This window comes from Bombus flavifrons, chromosome 8 (genome assembly GCF_040668555.2).
Source record: "Bombus flavifrons isolate JBK064 chromosome 8, iyBomFlav1_principal, whole genome shotgun sequence".
In the NCBI taxonomy this organism is placed as follows: Eukaryota; Metazoa; Arthropoda; class Insecta; order Hymenoptera; family Apidae; genus Bombus; species Bombus flavifrons.
Genome location: NC_138449.1, coordinates 9,117,092 through 9,133,321, shown reverse-complemented (window position 1 = coordinate 9,133,321; position 16,230 = coordinate 9,117,092). Strand labels below are relative to the sequence as shown.

The window sequence follows — 16,230 nt, the reverse complement described above, 5'->3', positions numbered from 1 at the left end:
CTTTTTTGTAGAAAAAGTTTTTAGAAACTGTTCGGAACGTAATAATTAACCGGTGTAACTGTGGTTGCTACAACTGTTCTCGTATAGCAGTCCTATGATGCGTGTAAAGCGTTGCGTTGCATACAAATTTTTCTTCTAAGTCACGACACGCATTCGTCTGTGGATTATAGACCCTCGATTTTAAGGCCTTACCAGCTCACGTGACGATAAGAAATAAAAGTTTCTACACGATTTGTTAATTGGGTGCTTAACAGTATGTTATTTATGGCGTGCGTGATCTGAACTGGCTCTGTGCGGAGAACTTGTGGTGAATAATATTTTCATTCTTAGGCCTTATAATGGTACAGTGATAATGTCGAGGACAGCAATTTTTTCGCATGTAAAAGTTCTTGAAGAACGAGATTTTTACTGTTTAATCGTAAAGGCAGATTTATTTTAAACAACGATGAAACCATTAAAAATAAAAACGTGAATATTCTAATATCCGCATCGTCACCTACTGAAATAAATCAATCTTCTGTCGTTCGCAGCAAAATTTTCAATCGTAGTAACCTTGACAAACACTTTCAAGAATTCTCAGTTTCAACCCATTCACATGCCACCACTCCTCAAATTCTTGTCGCAAAAGTATTCCACGGAAATGTTAAACAGGATGTTACATTGGTCGAACAATTTCTCGGCACTCGCAATTTCGATGATACATTGTTCGACATCGCTGCAGAATGCTCGGGATACGAGTTTATCGATATAACTTTACGTATTCGCACGGGACCGATAAGCACCATCGGTCCAGTACTTCCGTGTGCATCTTTCTTCTCCAAGTCGGAGGCAGGGCTAGCCTACTTTCTCTACAAAGAGAATTTTTAACCGACGCGACGTGTGAGGGTTTCCCCTCTCCCTGTGTTCTCGTCCTGAACATCACCGTGACTCTCTTCCTCCCTCTCTCCTCCCTTTCTCTCATTCTCTCTCTTCCCCTCTGCCCCTTTGTCGTCGCCGTCTCTGTTCATTACTCCTCGTGCTCTCGCTCTCTCCTCTCCGGTTTGTCGTTTCCTCGATTTACTCGACAAGCTCAGCCGAGAATTCCTCCGGCTTAGTACCTCTCTCAGAGTCTATATAAGCGGAGTGTTCATACAAGACCGAGCATTTTTTGTGTTAGTAGTGACGGAGTCGTGGGTCTCCTCCATCAAAGAGGTTGACTACCGGTCGGAGAGTGTGAGGATGGTGTGCACGATGCGACACGGTAGGACCGCGTTCGATTGAGCCTGAGGAAACGCTGAAACGAGGAACGCCGCGCTCTGTCTTTTTTTCGGTGTGCCGACAAATCAATAAAAAGAAAGCGATTTGTCGTTTAATTTGTGTACAGTGCTGGCAGCAATTTGCGCGGGTGCAACCATGCTTCGAAGCAAGGTAGGTGATCGTGCATCTTCGAATATCATCGATCATTGACGCTTCTTTATTATTTTTTCGTTCGACGAACGGTTCGTGTGTTGTTCAGTGCTTTGACAGCAGGATCGCGATTTCGCCAAGTTCCTTCTTTCGTTCTTTGATGTTTGATGGATCGTTTGGAGTGATCAAGGTGGACCGACGATCTGTGATTGCGACACGAATTCGTACCGCTGCGCTGTTGCAATTGAGCGGAAGGATTTCCGACACGAAAACAGTAGTTTTGTCGTAGATGTAATTTTCTCCTCGGGTCGAGAGCTGGGAAAGTTTGTTACTCGCTAATCTTTATGTTGATGATTTCTCGCTGTTACATTCGGTAAAGTTAGCGTGCGATATCCGGCGTAGGTGTATTTCGTAATTGAGCGTGACGAACTGTAATAATTTCAATTAATTTCTGCTCGTATAAACTATCCTCTATATTTCTTGCTAACAGATATAGCTTAATTGCAATTGTAAATATGAATATTCCGAATGACGAACAATTACTTCTATCGACTGGTATCATTGGATTATAGACGACCACTTTGGATTATGTTCGAATTGGATTATTTAATGTTGCATCACATATAATATACAGTTAATGCAGAATGTAGACGAAGTAATCTAAAATTAAGCAATTGAAACCAAAGTGTCGTGGATCATCTAACCTTTAAGGATACTAGTTGAAAAATTAATTTTGCTTAATTTTACGATTATAAAAGCTTAGAATTAAATTCTTATAAAAGAGTTAATATAGCACTAAAAATATGAATATGGTGTACATTTTCTTTTAGATATCACAGTATACTTTGACTCCTTATAAAATGTTGTTCAACACTCGACAAACCATTTAATCGGAGCGAAAAATACAGTTTCGCGGTAAACGTTAATCCCGTTAATCCCTGAATTTAAATTTCGTGCGAAAAAGGGGCGCGCAAATTACAAAATGTGGTCTAAGTGGTAGGAGAGTATTCATTATCGATAATTGCACGGCGACGATTTTAAAGCACAGATTAAATAATCGTAGGTTTCTTATCGGCTCTTGATAACCATTCACCCAGCGTTTCGTATTCTTAATTCACCGTTCCGGTGTCATTAATTTTAAGCAGTTACTCTTCCTTTCGACTGACACCTTTCATGTTCAGGAATATCTGCTGTTAAGCACGTGTATCATTAACTGATCACGTTAAGAGCAACAAGATCTGTAAATTTTTTTCTTAGCGCGTCGAATGAAAAATAAAATGAAATAATAGCTGTTAGTTTTTAAGATCTGTTGAGATATTAACGACAGCAAATACGAGTGAAAAGTCCAGGAACGTAACGTTAGTTAACGGAACTTCTCTTTGAACGTGAAAGTAAAAAATGTCTTAGCTACTGAATTAATCGTGGACAATGTTACGTCAACATTATAAGAATAACTAAACGTGATTATACCTTCCGCTGTTCAATTAAGACTGAAGGTATAGAAAGCAGTAATTTTAGTTTGAAGTTATGGCAATTGACAGATATTTGCTGGCATAGGAACGATGGCGAAGTATTGAAATATAATTAGAGAAATTTGATAATGTAAAAGTAACAACTGAAAAGCTGAATTTCAAGTGTCAATCATTGCTTGCTGATTCAGGATGTTGACCTAAGTTGCAAAATAAAGTAAAAGTTACAGTTTTCTTTATATAAAATATCATTAAAAGAAATGGCAAACTTCACGCTAGTGTTTTTAACTCTTTATTTTCTGTTTTGTGAAACTTTACATTCCTTATCGTGCATATGTATCTACTAATTTCACAACAAATCACCTCGGCTTTACTAGACTGTAAAATTGCTAGAATTATACGTTTGACTTACAGAGGATTCTTAGCAATAACGTCTACCGTTTTCCTTAACAAAATGCATAGGAAAGCTATAATAATAAATATGAAAAAATTGCATAAAGCATCTGCAGAAATTGTTTAAAATGTAAGAGTCTGATGGAACAAATTACTTCTTGTGCTAAAAACTAGCTGCTGTGAAGCGCAACCGTTTCATTCCGTAGTCTCATCGACTCTCTGTTGTGTACTTGATTAGCACTCCAAGTGGAATGTCCTACACAATATTTACATTTCATCTAGCAATAAAAATCCAAGTGGAATGTCCTACACAATATTTACATTCCATTTAGCAATAAAAATCTTGTCATTACGAAATCGAAGCGTGAAGAGCTTTTCAGATAATTCAACTTCTTATGACGACATTTATTTCGCTGAAGCTGACAAACGCTAAACTAAACGAGAATAGTGATCAATGTCGTACCATTTAGCGCACGCTACGCTAACTTACGCTTTTGCCGAACCGACCGGTTAGCCACAGCTACGGCCAACGATCCACGATCCTTAATCTGTTCCAAACAGAGTTTTGTTCGCTTATGAATAGACTATGGATAGTACCGCATTTATGGAAAAGATGGAAAAATACAAAGAATGCATATTATCTAGCGTCTAAAAGTATTTGCATATGCAATGTCGCAGTATCAAATATTTATAGTCATATGAAAGTATTACTAAATGACGCGAAATTTAATATACTAATTAATTAGTAAAAATCGTATAGCAACAATACTGGTTATAAATGTTACGATAAATACGATGATGCACAAATATTTTTCGTAGTCACTGTATATAAGTATATAACTTTAGATTACTAACTAATTACTGTGGTAACTTACTATATTAGCTTACTAGCTCATAAAATACATCATGGGAAGCGTATAACTTTTAATCGTTTCTTTTTCTCTTTCTTCGAAAAGTTTACCGATTTACGAAATCACGAGTGCATGTGCATCGAAGAAACAGGGGAAGCGGAAACAGCGAATAAGTTTGGTCGCGCGCGCAGAGAAAAGTTGGAGCTCGCACGTGGAAGGAAGCTAAATAAACATCGGATTTTCCGATGAATCGTATCGTATCGTTCGATAAGAAGTGATGGCTTCCACCGCGTTACGTGCACTTGTGCTACGTGGTCGGAATATATGACTATGCATGAAGGAGGTGTTTGACCTAGTCACAATCTGCCTACATCGATGCATTCGACCGTCTACCCGTTCTGGTTACAACATACGTTTAAACTATTGCACACGCGAGCGCACAGTTTGCGCCTCAATAAGTGGGCGCCACGTTTAGAGCGAGTCTGCAACGCCATATGAAAATGATATAGAAAGAGAGTACATCGAGGACCAATCATTTGTAATCGAAGGAAATATGAAATTTATTTATTTTTAATTATTAGACACAGTCCTCGTTCATTAGTATGATATTTTTTACATTACATGTAACTTTCAGTTAAGCAAACTATATTTGACTATTCGTAAGCGAGAAATATTTTGTCATGTGAAAATGATATAGAAAGAGGTAATATAAGACGACCAACCATTCGCATCCGAAGAATGAAAAGTATACTCTTATTACAGCAATTTTTCTCGTATTACATCTAACTTTCAGTTAGGCAGACTATATTCAACTATACGTGGACGATCGAGATTTTGCTCTTGAATATCTACTTTCACTCGAACAAGTTCAAGTAATATTATATGTGACACTCTATATTAAAATAAATGATTTAGTATTTATTGTAAATAATTATTTGTATATTAATATTCATTCTGGTATCGATGTATAGTATTCAAAGAAGAGGTAAATTGTTAAATGTTCTGATGAAAGAAAAATATAAAGATTTGAAAATACTCTCAGAGTTCATCAATCAATGCTATTTTTGTGACAAATGCTTCCAACTCACGCTATCTGCGGTAACAGCGTAACTTATTACCTGTCACATAGTTATAAGAGGTTGTAATTCATATTTTTTTTTTTTTTATCAGAACAAAGTAGAAATCGAAGCCGTTCGTGTTTTAGTTTTATGATCATGAATGTAATAAACAAGGTTTATTTTTTTTTTTTTTTAGACAGAACATATGCACCTTAAGCTTTACATAAATTATAAGTTTTTATACAGGATGAGATTTGTGTAAAAAATGAGGATTGTATAGGAATCAGAATTCTTTTCCGTTTTGTTTGTAATACAATACATATAATTCATTTGGGTGTATAAATTCATATAATGAGAATCGATAAAGTAATAAATTCATTTAATTTGTTATATGCTTCTACTAATTTGAAATGAAAAAAATGTAAATTAAACGTTCATAAAGTTATCATGCTACACAAAATACACAAAAGTATAAGGAAAAAGTAATGGACGATGGATGCACATTTACATAGATTACATTTATACATTATGAGATAGATGAATCTATAAAAATGCAAATTTATGTATTTTATGGAAAATATAATTGTTGAACAAGTCGCAAACACAGTCAGTACGAAAGCCTCCCCCTATCCTTAAATTGCATCAAATCAAATTTTACATTTAATTGATCTTACACACAGTTTAAAGAAATGTCTCAATTCATTACACTTGTTCAATAAAATAATCAACAAAAATAATGCAATATACAATGTCTCAGAAGAATACATACACTTATTATACGAATACGAAATATTAAAAAAGTTACAAGCAATGTATTAATATCTCACAAGTTCTTGTCTCTTATTTTTCCTTAGTATCGGTGAAGTCATCATATAATCATTTCATCATAAAGTTATCATTATCATAAAATTCATTCTGACACTGACGAAGTAAAAGGTTCTGCAGTTTCCGATATAATTTCATTTTCAGGGTTTTGTGACTCAAATGTTTATATTTTCCTTGATTCATTCTAAAAATACGTTAATATACTATGGAAGTTCGAAATCGTTAAAAATTTCAAAAACGTGTTCCCAGAAAAAATATTGCAAAGATATTTGTCGAATACATTCTCGAATTATATATTGAACATTTTAATAATACGGAAATCCCAATGAATAAGAAAGACAAAAATACAAATAAAAATTTAAGATAAGATTTATACTCGGATGCCTCTTCATTCTATGCTTATTCTTGCATTGCACTTCTCGTTGATGCACTTGGGAGAAAGTGCGGCATATTATGTTAACCTTGCATCTCGGTCATTGTGCCACTTAAGACTTCCAAGGATGGCTTCTTGATGACATTTACAGCTTCAAACTTGTGCGTTGCTTCTTGTTTCTTATCTAGTATCTTTTATAGAAAACAATCTGGTTGTTACAACGGAATGAATATCTATTACCGTAAAAAGAGATATAAACCTCTCCCAGTTCTATTTGTCCTCAAAATAATTTTACGAGATATCGAACGATCTTCATTTCATTTTATAGTATAACACCGTTTCATTAGTACATTTATAGTACAAGAGTAATCTTCGTTTTTGCTTATTAAACGTAACAAACTGTAATATTTACAATGCTTACTGCACTTTATTCGTTTAATTGTAATAATGAAGTCAGTTAACTTCCTTTCGATCATTTCAATTCTTATCCAACCATCTGGCAGTACAGCAAAACGACGAAGAATATAAAATAAACGATTTAGAGAATACTTCTTCGTTTTCAAGGCTTCTTACGTTTCTGGTTTCAGACATAAAAAAATACATAATTTCAATTTTTTATTGGCAATGAATATTCATAATGGCATACTAGCAAATCATGTATTTCTCGTGATTTAACGAGAAAGAATTTCAAGATGACGATGTATTTAAGTATTAAGTAATATTTCATTAGCGCTATATGAAATTTTTGATAACAAATCTTTATTTGTACAATTTTTATTGTGTACAAGTGTAACACTTGTTTAACATTACGATGAAACGAAATCCAGAACTATCGGAGATTGCAGTGAAAATACTACTTTTCTCAGTCATATTCCCATACATTATACGCCATCTTTGTAATTAACGTAATTATTTACGGGTGCCTGCGTTTAATACTTACAGTGAGTAAATGCAGGTTCATATAATTCTCACATGCATCGGGATGACTAGTTCGCCTTGCGCCAACCGAGGTTGTAAACTAGCTTAAAGTCTCTCACGGCCTTCAATTTGGAACCATAGACAATGTGTGCTGGCACGAGCGAAATGTGCACACGATACCGAGCTACACTTATGTTCCCAACCAACTAATTAGAACAGGAGAAGATGTTAGACTACTAGTTAACTGTCAAACCTAAAAATTTCAGTAATCTAATATTTATTTTCAAGCATAATAAGAAAAGATATTTAATCATGTTGAACAAAACAATTTTGATCAATGATTAAAATTGATACCTTGAAATCTCCTTTCAAGATAACGAAATGTACAGAAGATAAAAAGCTGAATAATAGACAATTCAATTGATAAAGTCTGCTTGATAATACCAGTTTCCTCATTGAATAAGATATGGAATACATTATAACAGTAGATAATACGGTTCTTAAATTTTGTAGGAATATATTGATCACATTCTCAGTACACGCACATATTCGTGGAATGTTTACTTTCTCTAATCTCGTTCCTTACTTATTTAGTACAGACAATTATAATAAATTGCATATTATTTACGCTCCAGTTAAGCTTTGTTGTACTTTAAGCGATAATCATAACTATTATCATTTAATAAATAACTAGTTATCTGTTGCTTTGGTTACACTATATTAATCTTGCTGCATTCTTTGGATCGTTTTAGACCGAAACGTGCTTTTTATTCTTAACAAGTTTGAAGAAAGAATGCAAGAATCATTATTGATAGGTATCATTTCCGTTTCAATTGTACCTCTTATAATACATTTTATACATATAGTAAATCTTATTGCATGTTAAAACAAGAGTGAGATCGGGGCATAAATATTTGAGGACCGTAGCAGGATCAAAGAAACAATGTATTTTACATTGAACATCGTCAAATTATGACAAAAGAAAAGTTGAAGAATTCGGTTTGATTTCAGATGGCAATTACGCTGCTCTGCGTTCTGCTGATCGGACACCACGTCCAGGCAGTGGTTAACAAAGCGCAATCCCAAGTGCTTGCTAACAAGGAAGAAGAGAAACTGAACGAAATTAAGGCTAACGAAAGGATAAGTAATTATGGTCCACCTGCTGACGACTATGGACCTCCGATCGGATCAAATATTAAAGGACCAGCACCGGTTTACGGCCCACCGGAACTAGTAGGTGATCAAGGGCCAACACCTATATATCCGCCACCACCGCCGGACATTCCACCACCTGTCTACGGACCACCATTATCTTCATATGGACCGCCACGAATTATTAAACCGCTTCATGTTCCACCGAAACAAAGTTTCGGCCCTCCTTTGTCTCCGTTGCCTTCGAAGCTGAGTTTTGGCTCGCTGAAACTTCATTACGGGCCACCGAAGCAACATTATGGACCGCCGTATTCATTCGCTTCGTTTAGGCCACCGAAACCTCAATACGGTCCGCCATTGAAATTCACGTCCTCTGTGTCTAATCAATACATAGCCGTGGGATCCTCGAGTCTTGGGCCAACGAAACCGGCACACGGACCTGCCATTCCCGTATCTCTCGATACCTATGGCGTGCCTCCGCAAAAACTTGCTGTTCAATTTACTTCTCAACCGAATGACAACTACGGACTACCTCCTCCACCATCGCTTTCAGTGGTGCCCGAGGCACAGTATGGACCACCTGCTGGTGATCTGTACAGGCCACCTCCACCAATTCCTCCACCAGGAGTGCCAGCACCACCTACACCGCCCGATATAAAGTACGACGGCTGGCAACCCATTGCTGGATTGACCAATCAACATGGACAACCTGCGAACACTTACGGACCTCCATCTGATGAGCACAGGATTTTGGATGGCCATTCCGTGGGTGTGCACATTGGACAGTCTACGAGCAACGTTATCGAGAATCCAAATGTACCAAATGATTCTTATGGAGTTCCAATTCACAATCCTGAGGCTCAAGACTTGAAGACCTCGGTGAAGTCTAATTCTAACGATAATAAAGGCTTACCACCGCCACCATTGCCGGAATACGAACCATTCCACAACGAAAACCCACCAAAGAAGGATCATCCTCAAACAGGTGTGCATGGTCAGCTTAATTTACAATACGAAGTGCCCAAGGTAGAACCGCTTTCTATCGTAAAGACCGTTGGATTCGAGTTGCTACCTACAAATCCGTCATTAACTTCAGATCATAGTGCAGGATTGCCCACGTTAAAGTTACCCGTGCTTGATACCGGATCCCATTTGAATCTCGGCAGTGGAGACTCTCACGCGTTCCAGAATCTAGGAAATGATTTGTCGCTATCGCAAATATCTGTAAATGGCCTCTCCAATAACTACGGCCCGCCGTTATCCAGCATTTCCTTTGGAAAATTGAATTCCATCGAATCGGGCATTCCTTTGCCACCACCTCCTGTTCTCGACTCATACGGCGCCCCTCCTCCTTCATCCTACTCGCCTAATGGTCCTTATCCAGCTGCCGAAGCAGGTCGAGCATCGTCGTTTGCTTCTTTCGCATTACACGGTAGCTCGCTTTTTAAGCAAAATTTGCATTACCATCGTCCCCACGGATCGTTTAGACATCCATTACCCCTTCCAGGTACCCTGATTCCTCCAAGAAACCGTGAACCGATTAAGTTCAAAGAATCCGTTCCTAGCGGACTTTTGACTAACCTTAACCGTTACTTGCCACCGCTGAGACACGTTGAGCTAGCCAAAGCGCCAAAAACTTACCTTCCGCCCTTATCGTTCGAGCAGCAGTTACCTGCCCTCCATGCTCCAGTTGCTTTCAACAAACTACCCAGTGTCAGCTTGAATTCGCCAATAGCAGCTCCGAATGCCCAATATGGCACGCCATTATCCTTCAGCAACTTTAACACTCCAGCGCCAGTGTTGACGTACGGAGCGCCTAACTTTGGACCCGCTTCTTCCTTCGTCTCCACCTCCACTGGCTTTGGCAACAATTTATACGACAGCATCAGCAACACCATAACCACCACGTATGGCACCCCGGTAGTGAATTTACCGTTGTCGACAGGTGGTGGACACGATTGCGGTTTCGAACAGACGACTGGTACGCAGTACAGCTTTGAGGATCTCGGAAGCCACGCGTTAAACGTCGGCTCTCACGGCCCAAGTTTCGGGGCCGCTCTTTCCACTGGTCTCAATCAGAATTCGCTGTTTAAAGAGGGTTCCTTGTCAAACGGTTTTAGTGGGTTGGATATCACGCAGTCGATAGGTCAGCTAAGCCTAGAAAACATAGAGCAACCGAAAACGAACCTGAAGGACAGCTACGGCAGTTCGATAGGCGTGAGCTACGCCACTTCTGAAAACACGGACAACGTTTTGTCCAGCGACCACAGTCAATCGGCTGAAGTCACGAACGTACTTTCGGCGCCACCCGCTATACAATCTCAAGAGTCGTTCTCCTCGAACGCTCATTTCCAACAGGAGAACGGCGGAATAAAAGCTGGAGCTTTAACCGCGAGCTTGAACGAGCAAGGATACGGCCATGCAAAGAATCTAGCCTCGAACGAAGTGGACGCTAGTCAATTTCTAAATACCCACGAAGGCAGCGAAGCTCTGTCCCTGGCGAAGGGAATAACGGCCAATGGAGCGGACGGTTTCGAGGTTCAAGGTTCTAAGGGAACATACACGTTGCAAATCCAGGCTGCTGATGGAGGATTAGGAACGGAGAATTCGGATGGTAGTATCAGGCACGATCAGGTGCTGTCTAATGGGCTCTTACAGGATATCCTCGCGGCTATCGAACAGCCTGAACAAGGGCAGATACAAGTTCAGGGTCATCCGGAGGCACAGCAATTACAGCACGTGTTCAGCGATTTACCGCAGGCTGAAAACATCGAAGTTCCTAAAGGACATTACATCACGGTGGCAGAGAACAGTCAAAGGAAAGATTCCGATGAATTAGGTGGACAAGCTGGCGACAGGAGCGAAGCCGAATTTAATAAAGGAGAGTCCACGAAAAAGGAGGCTGTCGCTCTCTTCTTCAACAATCAATACGGTGACTCGAGGAAAGAGATAAGGTCGGTGGCGAAAAACGAGAACGTGGCAACTGTTCTTTCGAACGATGGGAAGAACGTTAGCGGGACAAAGTCCTCTTAAATCATATCGTTTGTCTAGGAAATACTTTCGTTGATAGATTCTTCGGTAATGTATGGTAATTTATGTAACGAACAGACTTTCGTCTTCTTTCGCATTACCAAGTTAAGCCACGGTACTACGGGACTGAGGCGCAAAATTTGAAATCGTTCCGCGTAGAAGTTATTAATTAAAGTCATTAAGTTAAAGACTATATTGTTAATTACAAAATATTTAAATTTTATATGCTATATATAAATATCATAGTTACGAAATGTCCTATTGGTAGAAACGAACTCAAAATCGCGCTCGCTTTCGATCGTTTCCACCAGATTGCAATCTACAAACGAATTTGATTACTCTTTGCACCATAACGATTATCATTGGTTACTGACTCGTGAGAAACATCTTGAGTTTACATTCCATTTTAGAGTATGCCGGAATGAAACGGAAACCACAAATGGCCTAACATTCCGCTAGGAAGCGAAAACGATGATCTTTCTTCAGAAATATATTGATAACAGGTTGTGAAGCCGAACGGTTTACTCAAGAAATTCTCTTTCTTCGGCGAAACGGTAATCGCGTAACGTCCTCGACGAATCTCATTCTACTTTCTTTCTTCTCACGCGAAAATACTTCATGTTCGCGAAGGCAGATCCTATCAGAGTTTAATTGCGACACAAGCAAGCACCGAAAGTCCTCGAGTGTTCCTCCGTTCCTTTCCGAAGAACCATTCTACTCGCCTTTTCACTCGAAAACTCTTCAGGAGATGGAGAGGTTTCATGTGAACGAAAGCAAGTAAAAGTATCAGAGCGATCCGTTTCGGGGTCGACGAGCAATCGTGTCATGGCCATTCGCGCGAGCCAACACATCTTAGAATCGACGTTTTCTAATCGCTCGATTGACGCACGAGTGTCTAACGCGACAAGAATTTAGATCGATTACAAATTTACATTACAGATTTAGGTCGTTCGATTACAAATCATCGTCGTTTGAGGAATAAAAGACGGGAGATGGCCGTATCGAGCAACTTTCATCGTTGACGTTCGGGCACGTGATCGAACGAGAACGCCAGTCTCTCGCGCACTTCCACATCTTTAACCTTCACCGAGGTGAAAGTTCAGTACCTCGTCCAACAGCTTCGTGGTAGTGATACCTACCTTTTGCGAGAATCTCGTTTCCAGTGAAACGCATTGCTCGACTCTGCGGGCGTTCAACGAGCGCGATACACACGGTTTTGCATACCTTTGTGACAATAACAGGTAGATATGCATATATCTAGTCCGTTGTTTCTCGATGAGATACGCTATACCCAGTTATACACCGCACTAGAGGGGATGACTTTTTAGGCGTCTCGGCTTACTCGGGGTGTGCTAATCGTATTGAAAATAGAAACACCGTTACGTGGTACGTGGAACTTTAGCGAGATCTTGTTAATTGTAGTACCCTCGCGTTGATATTAGATACTTTTAATAGAAACACGCTACGTTGGACGCAATTTTTCATTATTTGCAATGACAATTAAATTGTAATTTAATTTATTCACCTACACACACGTATACGTTATATTATATCCTGTGCAGAACAGAGAAGAAGATAATATGGAACCCTGTTTTGCTTTTAAGTAATTTTTCAAAAAGTAGATTTACTATTATTGTCAGAAATAATTTTCTGCGCTCCAGGGTTTTCGGAACGTTGGTTTCAGATGACTAGTATTATAGCATATAGCAGATTAAACGTATAGAAGCAGATAAAGCATATAGCTGCTTGCTTATGAATCGAACAAATGACATTTCCTTGTGAGAAATAAGAAGAATTCCACATTGTCATTGTGAAGTATTTTCGACAATCGTTTGTCGAGTCTGGTAGTTGAGTTAAGATCACTAAATATCTTGTTTCTTTACTTCTATATCATTATGTATATTTATAGTTATGTCATCGTGCATGATACTTAAGATATTATTCTCAATGCGAGGTTCTAATTTACTAACAGGATTCTATATTGCTACTTTTTCCTATAATATTTATAATATGTGTATCGCTTAATTTAGAAACGTAATTTCGTTTGAATAGAACAGTTAGAACGCCTTTATAAGTGGACGCATTTAGAAGTACAAGCACCCAAAGATACACGAGTCATCCTCGTGTAAAGAAGCAGTAAAACTCAGCCGCCTGACACGTTGATAACCGACGCGATCTAACAAGCTGAAATACAACTGGCCAGAGATATAGGTAATAAAATGTTAACGCGTTCGCATGTGCGCTCATCGACGCGAGCTTAAAACCAGCTGCGTATCGCAGCGTATACGCATTCCGTATTCGGAGTAGTCTTAAACTTCTTCTACTTTTATAGTGCTGCCTGGCAAATGGTTATGCATAACTTGGTGTATTGCAGATACGTAAAATAAGTAGAGCGTATAAGCTTAAGAGAGATGCTCATTGTTAAGAAATACGCAGTGACGATGCTGCCAAGCCATAAAACACGTCAACTTGCTCCTAACTTCTATCCACCTCTATGTTCTTCCTTCTTTCCTTTTTTCCCTCTCTCTTTTTTTTTTATGGATTAATTTATTATTTTATGTACGTAACGTCTCGTGCATATGGCTTACCGTACGCACGATACGTCCAATCGACGTTATTAGTTTGTTGAACATAGCGCGCGTACGACTGTGTTTTATATATATATGTATTTGTTCACGAGATTGCGTTAAGTATGTAAATATACGACCTATTTGTAAATAGATGATCTTTTTTATTTCGCGGCCTTTTTTAATTCCTACTTCCTTTTAACGTGATCGTGAAACTCGTTTTCATTGGAACTATTTTGTATGTGTGACTGGCTTTGCCACTTCTTTCAAATCTCATCCACACAACTGAACAACAGGAAAGATTTCAGTTCAATCACATCATCTCTATTATCAGTTGCGAACGAAACGTAACAGCAACTAAAAGAAGATCTGCAGAATCAGGAAATAGCAGTCGTTAAACGTTACCTCGTTCCGAAAGACACTTATGTACGGACACCCAATAGAATTTCCAAGCATCTGGCGTTCCGTTTATCTCGATCGCCGTGTTTTCCCATCACGCTGTTCATTCCACTGACCGTAATGTCGACTTTCAGCGACCGACATCTACCTTTCGGGTTCGCGGATTTGTTACACGGTAAAGGGCCATCTATTCCATGATAAGAAATTTAAATATCGCTAAAACGAATTTGATAGCAGTTACCAAATATCGCGAGAATGATTATTTAATGAATAAATTCGTGCTACCAATATCTTTCAGCGAATTATTCATTGACAGTGACAATTGCAGAAAAATATCTTTCAACTCCGGTATTATAAACAATTTCTGATTTCTTTAGTTCTTCATAATTTAAAGAGATTCTAATGACTGGGTGGTGAATGTTTATACAGATGATGTGTCGAGAGGTGGGATTTCATAGACAGAGAATATCGTTTATTTGCTAGAAAAGTGTCACAACTGGGAATGGTAAATCTTTCAGAAAATCAGGTTTGAGATAGAAAAGTTAAAGTAGAAAATTAATAGATTACTATCCAACTACATATTTAGCAATGAAGACATTCACTTTCTCTTATAATTTAGGTCGTATTCGTTTACATGTATATATATGTATTTATAAAAGCTAGAATTTCTATTAGATTTATTTAATAAATAATGTATTATTTTATATATTGCTTGTAAGATTAATTAATCTACGAGGATCTTGAGTGTTTATTACGAGGAAACTAGTAGGTAGGCACGATGTTCGCTCGGTAGCACGATGTACAAACGAAAACGTACGAGGGGAATTAGGCATCTGCCACTAAGTAGGATTACGGTTATGTAAATGAAACGCTATCGTGCCGGTTAGGTTAGCTAGCGCGGACAGTTAGCGTGTCCTAGCGCTGGTCGAAATTGCTTCTCGCACACTTTCCATCGTGTCTCCGGTTCCCTTCCGCTTTTCCACCGCTTCTTTCCCTTCAACCCTTCAATTGGCTCGACCTCGCACGGTTCTCTTCGTTTCCTCCATTATTCCGTTCTTCGCGCAGCAGACAATGCGATCATAAGGCTTCCTTTGCAAACTGAAACTCCACTAAACTATGGGAATGTTCGCACGTTTTCGGTTATAAAACCGGGCGCGTACGGTAACGCGAAGATTTCCGCTCGGTTAATTTGCCCCAGAGACGCGTTAATTGTTCGTTTTGCCGATTTTCAACGTCTTTCGTCGTTGGTCGTCCAACGATACGACTAATGAAAACGTGTAACCTTAACAGAGAATTGTAAATAGTCGTTTGATGTTATTGCACATAATTTTCCTTTTATCTGTTGGTACAATGTCCGCTTTCAATGTAGTTAAAATTTCTCAGGTTACTTCGCGAGAAATGTCGTCTTTCATTTTACATTTTGAGTTTCTAAAGGAAAATCAAATGGTAATTGTCGAAACTTACAGTTAGCAGGTAGACAAATTATAAAAGGCGTTCAAAGTTATTACATCATTCGCTCTGTTCTCCGAATTTAATATGAACAGATTTCCACTTACTTCGATCGTCATGCTAAAATTTTATAAAAAATTTAGTCTAACAGGGAAACAAACGAAACCTCAAAGCAAAGAAAATACTTCGTACGAACATTTTCATATTTTTCCGAGAGAGCAGTCGAAAATTATCAAAAGTATGCAACATAGATAATACATTATTCGTTAGTAAATGCGATAAAATTTTTGTTTTTTAAAGTTCTAAACAAAAAGGATGCTATTATTGTTCTAGATTCTGAAATCGGAATGTCTGTTAACG

General features: G+C 38.4%; 1 protein-coding gene across 2 annotated transcripts; it reads left to right on the top strand.

Moving 5' to 3' along the window:
- Positions 1-1,162: 1,162 nt before the first annotated feature.
- On the top strand, positions 1,163-14,157 carry LOC138182546 (uncharacterized). Of its 2 annotated transcripts, XM_069118509.1 has the most exons (3): positions 1,163-1,407; positions 8,285-9,410; positions 10,371-14,157. In XM_069118509.1, exons 1-3 carry the CDS (start codon positions 1,393-1,395, stop codon positions 11,456-11,458), a joined length of 2,229 nt encoding a protein of 742 aa, XP_068974610.1. In that variant the 5' UTR covers positions 1,163-1,392; the 3' UTR covers positions 11,459-14,157. The 2 variants fall into 2 exon arrangements, with proteins under 2 accessions (XP_068974610.1, XP_068974609.1); XM_069118508.1 differs by having other exon boundaries at positions 8,285-14,157.
- The last annotated feature ends 2,073 nt before the right edge of the window (positions 14,158-16,230 follow it).